Source organism: Micropterus dolomieu, linkage group LG08, assembly GCF_021292245.1.
Source record: "Micropterus dolomieu isolate WLL.071019.BEF.003 ecotype Adirondacks linkage group LG08, ASM2129224v1, whole genome shotgun sequence".
Classification (NCBI taxonomy): domain Eukaryota; kingdom Metazoa; phylum Chordata; class Actinopteri; order Centrarchiformes; family Centrarchidae; genus Micropterus; species Micropterus dolomieu.
The window spans coordinates 483,377-490,395 of record NC_060157.1 but is presented as its reverse complement, the minus strand read 5'-3'; the positions used below and the strand labels follow the sequence as shown (position 1 = coordinate 490,395).

At 47.0% G+C, this 7,019-nt stretch overlaps 1 protein-coding gene across 1 annotated transcript; it reads left to right on the top strand.

Annotated features, from left to right (window-relative positions):
• The first annotated feature begins 1,468 nt into the window (after nucleotides 1-1,468).
• Nucleotides 1,469-6,049, top strand: pim2 (Pim-2 proto-oncogene, serine/threonine kinase). Its single transcript, XM_046057508.1, has 7 exons — nucleotides 1,469-1,869; nucleotides 2,979-3,079; nucleotides 3,255-3,305; nucleotides 3,781-3,989; nucleotides 4,438-4,607; nucleotides 4,699-4,875; nucleotides 4,956-6,049. The coding sequence occupies exons 1-7, from the start codon at nucleotides 1,812-1,814 to the stop codon at nucleotides 5,096-5,098; spliced, it is 909 nt and encodes a 302-aa protein (XP_045913464.1). The 5' UTR covers nucleotides 1,469-1,811; the 3' UTR covers nucleotides 5,099-6,049.
• Nucleotides 6,050-7,019: the final 970 nt, after the last annotated feature.

Genomic DNA, 7,019 nt, shown 5'->3' with positions numbered 1-7,019 from the left:
GTGTGTGTGTGTCTCTGTGTATTTGTGTGTGTGTGTTTCACTGTGTGTGTGTCTGTGTGTGTGTTTCAGTGTGTGTGTGTGTCTCTGTGTGTGTGTCTCTGTGTATCTGTGTGTGTTTGTTTCACTGTGTGTGTGTATCTGTGTGTGTTTCTGTGTGTGTGTCTCTGTGTATCTGTGTGTGTGTGTTTCAGTGTGTGTCTCTGTGTGTGTGTATCTGTGTGTGTTTCAGTGTGTGTCTCTGTGTGTGTGTATCTGTGTGTGTGTCTTTGTGTTTCAGTGTGTGTGTGTGTCTCTGTGTGTGTGTGTCTCTGTGTATTTGTGTGTGTGTGTTTGTCTCTGTGTGTGTGTATCTCTGTGTGTGTGTGTCTCTGTGTATTTGTGTGTGTGTGTTTCACTGTGTGTGTGTCTGTGTGTGTGTTTCAGTGTGTGTGTGTGTCTCTGTGTGTGTGTCTCTGTGTATCTGTGTGTGTTTGTTTCACTGTGTGTGTGTATCTGTGTGTGTTTCTGTGTGTGTGTCTCTGTGTATCTGTGTGTGTGTGTTTCAGTGTGTGTCTCTGTGTGTGTGTATCTGTGTGTGTTTCAGTGTGTGTCTCTGTGTGTGTGTATCTGTGTGTGTGTCTTTGTGTTTCAGTGTGTGTGTGTGTCTCTGTGTGTGTGTGTCTCTGTGTATTTGTGTGTGTGTGTTTGTCTCTGTGTGTGTGTATCTCTGTGTGTGTGTGTCTCTGTGTATTTGTGTGTGTGTGTTTCACTGTGTGTGTGTCTGTGTGTGTGTTTCAGTGTGTGTGTGTGTCTCTGTGTGTGTGTCTCTGTGTATCTGTGTGTGTTTGTTTCACTGTGTGTGTGTATCTGTGTGTGTTTCTGTGTGTGTGTCTCTGTGTATCTGTGTGTGTGTGTTTCAGTGTGTGTCTCTGTGTGTGTGTATCTGTGTGTGTTTCAGTGTGTGTCTCTGTGTGTGTGTATCTGTGTGTGTGTCTTTGTGTTTCAGTGTGTGTGTGTGTCTCTGTGTGTGTGTGTCTCTGTGTATTTGTGTGTGTGTGTTTGTCTCTGTGTGTGTGTATCTCTGTGTGTGTGTGTCTCTGTGTATTTGTGTGTGTGTGTTTCACTGTGTGTGTGTCTGTGTGTGTGTTTCAGTGTGTGTGTGTATCTGTGTGTGTTTCTGTGTGTGTCTCTGTGTGTGTGTCTCTGTGTATCTGTGTGTGTTTGTTTCACTGTGTGTGTGTATCTGTGTGTGTTTCAGTGTGTGTCTCTGTGTGTGTGTCTCTGTGTATCTGTGTGTGTGTGTTTCAGTGTGTGTTTGGGGGAAACCGCCTTCCTCTTCCCGTCACCAGCACTCTGTTATGAATTCTACGAATTTCTCACGCGGGATTTGAATATTCATGAGTTTAACCGGAGCATGAATATGATTGGCGGGACGGTTCAAAACATTGCGCACACGTCTCAGCGCTGATTGGACAGCTCGGGCGGGGATGGGCGTGGCCGGACTGAGGGGTATAAAGACAGAACATAACAGTAACGTAAGGGCGGTTATCGACACGGCGGAGAACTAACCGAACTTTCAATTTAACCTTTTACAGCGTTATAACACGAGGAAATAACGTTTATAGGATTAGGTTTATAGAATAAGGATTATTTTAGTCATTGTCTTTGCTGAAATTGGATTTTTTAAGCGTGAACTTGACGGAGGGAAACGGCTGCGTCGGTCGGTTTACGGACGGGAAAAGGTTTAAAAACGACCAACGGAGAAATTCAACCAGCAGCAGGATGGATTTTATCAGTTTCGACTAGTTCAGCTCACTTAAAACGTCCAGAAAATGTTGGAGAAAAGAGCCGTGGAGTTTCACCTGGAGGAGGACGTCCGAGGGAAGAACGGTAAGAACACCAGAGAAGTGAAAATGCTTAGAAGGTGGTTTAATTTGAAATAAAGCTGGTTAATAACAGAGACAGGGTTCAGTTTCCACCTACAGGCAGACTAACATCCTCTATTAACGAGCTATTAACTCTGAAGTTAGTAATTAAGGTTAATTACAACAGAAGCGCGTTGACGCCTCGCTCACACCAGACTACATTCAAAAAACAACAGTTTTAAGCGGCCGGATTTCAGTTAATTACGGTCACATTTGTTCAGCTGATACTGAACCGTTTCCACAGTAACCCATTACATTAAAAATAAACAGTTTTCAAACAGTTTCCCACCAAATACGACTCGGTTTTAACTTTACTGAGCTAAAAGTGAGACTCTTTACGGGGATAAAAGCGAACATTTAAGTTTCTGTTTCACAAACTGTTTATTTCTCATTTTGATAAACAGGGTTCAGCTAGTTAAATTTGACAGTGATTAAAGTCTTTGTGTGAATTTCCTTTTCTCAAACGTCACCTTTCAATATGCTTTAATTTAATTAGAGCTACAGCACAAACACAGTGTGGGCTGAAACTGCTGTTTACTCGTGTATTTGTTGATTTTTAATGAATATTTTAGCCTGTAAATTTCAGAATCAGAGCTGCAACGATTATTCAATTAGTTGTTAGCTCTTCAATTAATCGCCAACTATTTTGGTAATTGATTTGTAGTTTTATTCTCTGATTTTCAGCTTTTTAAATGTGAATATTTTCTGTTTTCTTTGCTCCATTGTGAGCGTAAAGCTGAAAAACAAACATACTGTGAGCTGAAACTGTTGTTTTCATCCCTGAGTTATCTGTTGATTGATTTTTAACAAATATTTTAGCCTGTAAATGTCAGAATCAGCCAGTGAGCGGTGAGATATGTCCAAAATAACTAGAGATATTAGAGAACAGCAGACCCGTCTGACGGGGTCACTAAAGTTCCTCTTGCTGTAAACACGCCTGGCTTCAGTATTTCCTCCTTTCTGCGTCAGTGGCGTTTTCCGCCTCACTGTCAGGAGATGATTGGGGGCTCGCAGGTACCTGGATCACCTGGCCTATTTATTTTAAACTGACCCGCTGTGTTCTGTCTCCCTCAGTGAAGGAACCGTTCTGCAGCCAGTACAGCTGTGGTTCTCTGCTCGGCAGCGGCGGTTTCGGTTCAGTGTTTTCAGGCCAGAGGCTCTCAGATGGACTGCAGGTCAGACTACACGCCTTCATATTTACTGTTCTGGTCGTATTTTAATCCTGTGAAGCAGAAAATATTCAGCGTTCGGTCAAAGGATCGGCTCTAATCCTCTGTGTCGAGGTTCTACTATGTGTTCTACTTCAGTTATTACATGTTCACTCACTTCTATCCTTTTTTGGCCTTGCAGGTTGCCATTAAACAGATTTCCAGGGACAGAGTGCAGCAGTGGGCTCGACTGGTGAGTTACTTTCATTACTGCTTCAGTATTCAGCCTCTAAAGTGTCAGAAACAGACCTCAGGTCAGCGCCGCCCTCTGCCGGACTGACAGGTGAACTACAGCCGTGGGCGGGGGCAGGCCCCGGGTTCCCACGGAAACCTGTGATGTCACATTTCAGTAAACGACCCCGTAGTATTTTCCCTCATTTGTTAGTCATCGCTGCTTTAACTGGGGACCCCCCCATGGCCCGAAAACACCTGCCACACACCTTCAGGCGCTGACTCAGGGCACAAAACACCCTGAGGAACCGGAGTTTCTGAGACACTTACTGAGAAACAGAAAACATGAGTCACACGGGAACCAGGCGGGTTCAGCAGCGGCCGTCTTGTTATTTCACCTGCGGAGTTTCAGAACTTCACTTATTTTCAGCTCGTAAAGAAAACGGTTTTAAATCAGTGGACAGGAAGTTGATCCGTTATCTGTTTGTCTCCCTCAGCCCGGCGAGGTCGGCCCAGTTCCCATGGAGATCGCTCTGCTGCAGCGGCTGTCAGAGGTCGGGGGTCACGGGGGCGTGGTCCGCATGCTGGACTGGTTCGAGGTGGAGGGGCGGGGCTTCCTGCTGGTGCTGGAGCGACCGCCGCACTGCCAGGACCTGTTCGACTACATCACCGAGAGGGGAGCGCTGCCCGAACGCCACGCACTCAGGTCCGAACACTGTGGGGTTCTTCTCGGGTTCTGATCACTGTGGGGTTCTTCTCGGGTTCTGATCACCGGGGGTTTCTTCTCGGGTTCTGATCACCGGGGGGTTCTGATCACCGGGGGGTTCTGCTCGGGTTCTGATCACTGTGGGTTCTTCTCGGGTTCTGGTCATCGGGGGGTTCTGCTCGGGTTCTGATCACTGTGGGTTCCTCTCGGGTTCTGATCACCGGGGGGTTCTGCTCGGGTTCTGATCACTGTGGGGTTCTTCTCGGGTTCTGATCACCGGGGGGTTCTGCTCGGGTTCTGATCACTGTGGGTTCTTCTCGGGTTCTGATCACCGGGGGGTTCTGCTCGGGTTCTGATCACTGTGGGGTTCTTCTCGGGTTCTGATCACCGGGGGGTTCTGCGGTACTTTTTGTGGTGTTAAAGTCCTCTGTACATTCTGTTTCTGCAGGTTCTTCCGTCAGATCGTGGAGGCGCTGCGCTTCGTTCACGCTCACGGCGTGGTGCACCGAGACATCAAAGACGAGAACATCGTGGTCGACACGAGGACGCTGGAGGTCAAGCTGGTGGACTTTGGATCAGGAGCTCCTCTGAAGGAGACGCCGTACAGCGAGTTTGAAGGTACAGACGGGTTCTGGATGTTCTGTCACTACATGAGCGAGTTCTGTGCGTTGCACCTGATAACCCTCGCCTCCTGTCCTCGCCCCCTCAGGTACCCGGGTCTACAGTCCTCCGGAGTGGATCCAGTCTCAGTCCTACGAGGCGGTCTCTCTCACCGTCTGGTCTCTGGGCGTCTTGCTCTTCGACATGGTTTGCGGCGACATCCCGTTCGAGCGCGACCCGGAGATCGTCGGGGCCACGCCCATCTTCACCAGACGAGTCTCTAAAGGTGAGCAGAGGCCCCGCCCACCTCTCTGCCCCCTGTGAAATGAGAACTGGTCATCACCTTGTCCTGTCTTTCCTCCCCAGAATGCCAGTCTCTGATTCGCTGGTGCCTGTCGTACCGCCCCGAGGAGCGCCCGACCCTGGAGGAGGTCCTGTGTCACCCCTGGATGGAGGGTGAGGAGGAAGGAGGAGAGGAGCCCGGCTCTCTGCCCAGCCCGTCGCTGTAGAGGAGAATAAACCTGAACCTGAACCTGGTCTCTGGTCTCTGGACTCTGGACTCTGACACAGACTCAGACCTCATGCTGGACTCTAGAGGACCGGATCACCTGTGTTTGTTAGACTGGAAGAGAAAACTTCATTTCCTGCCTGCAGCTCTTTATTTATCTCTTGTGGGTTTGGCGGCCATGTTTGATTTGTGCAGACTGGCTTCCTGTTTGGTTATTTATTACCTTGAGTATTTATTTGGTTCTGGACTGACGTGGACTGGTTCACCTACATCAGAGCTCTTTGTTTTTCTGGCTCCGCCCTCTTTTCATATCCTGGAAATGTTCAGACAGAAGTTGGTGTGTGTTTAGATATTTATTTATAAGTAAGGGAGAGGTCACGTTCAGCAGCTGCACGTTCTCCGCGTTCCTCCTCGTGGGACCAGGTTCCTCGGGGCTTTAGAGGACCGGTCCGGAGAACCAACAGTCCCAGCAGCAGACGTCAGACCTGGACTCTGAGGTCAGATTTCCACGTTGAAGAAGAGTTTGTTTTCTTCGTTTAATGTTCGAACAAAGAGATTTATTTTTGTTTCAGATGGAAACCAGTGAATCTGGGAGAGATGCACCGATCCGGTCCCGACGTCGGACCGGTACCGGGGCTAGGACAGTTTTACAAAGTTAGGAAGTTCCTCAGTGAGGAATCATTTACACTGGATCAGATCAGAACCCAAAGCCCAGGTATCAGGACTGAAGGCGTCGGATCGCTGCATCCCCAGAAACTGGTTCGTGGCGGCACGCGTCCCGTTGGCGTGGGGATGTGATGTCATCGTAAATACTTGTGTATTATTGGGGGGTTTGGGGATGAAAGCGGCCGTTCGGTCGCTTGTTTCTGTTTATTTACATTAAATAAGAATTTCACGGGTCGACGGGGAGAAAAAGATCCAACGTTTGAATAAAAGAGTTTATTTTCTTTCACCTTGTGTCCAGACTGCTTTCTCTCTCTGTAACACTGCATTACCCACAATTCATAGTGTGCAAGGATGACAACACAATCCAGAAGTGTTTTTTTTTCTTTTCAAAATCTTTATTCACAATTGTACAAGATCTAATAATTCTTCCCAACTAACATACAGACAGAACAGCAGCGCTCTGTTATCCATAAATAAATATATTTACCTGCATAATAAGCTAAACTTATGAAAATAAAATACATTTAAATACATAAAATCCGTCTCTACGACCACATCTTCACTGCCCGGTTCTGTTTGACTCACTCAGATTATGATCGCCGAGCCGTTTTTACATAGGAGGAACTTGCATTGGTGTAAATTGGTGCTTACGGTACACGTGGACATATAAATATATAAAAAATAAGGAGATCAACAAATGAGTTCAAGTATAAAATAATACAATAATACAATGTATTCTTATTATTCCTCCATGTCTGGGTTGGAATCCGGGTCCTTCCAGAACTTTTGCCAATATCTTCCTTCTTACTACAAAACCGTTCCAACAGTTCTGAGAACATCCGTCCAACGCGGTCCGAACGCAGAGACGTGGCTCGGTCCGGCTCGGTCCGGCTCGGTAAAAAAAACTATTTGTAGTGTAGTATCCAATACTTATGCATTTGACTCATAACAGTTTAAAATAGCACTGTAGCAGCAGGACAGAGGGTCAGTGACCTTCTACAGGGAGAGCAGTGATTGGTGGTTATGTAGGGACTGAACCCTTCTATAGGATTTGACCTCTGACCCCTTGTTTTGTTACCTCAGAATAGTACTGTACCCTTCTATGGGTTTGACCTTTTATTTTGCAGACTCAAACCCCTCTATGGTGTCTAACAGATACTAAACATGTCCTATATAAGCTGTGTTTGATGTACAGAGAGACAGAGTGGCCATCGGGCTGGGTCTCTCTCCAAGCTGCTGCAGAGCTTGTAATTGAT

Excerpts from the sequence above, each read along its gene's own strand:
- pim2 (XM_046057508.1), top strand. The coding sequence starts at position 1,812 with ATGTTGGAGAAAAGAGCCGTGGAGTTTCACCTGGAGGAGGACGTCCGA. Across the intron at positions 1,870-2,978 it reads GGACGTCCGAGGGAAGAACG|TGAAGGAACCGTTCTGCAGC; the intron begins GTAAGAACACCA and ends TGTCTCCCTCAG. Across the intron at positions 3,990-4,437 it reads CCCGAACGCCACGCACTCAG|GTTCTTCCGTCAGATCGTGG; the intron begins GTCCGAACACTG and ends CTGTTTCTGCAG.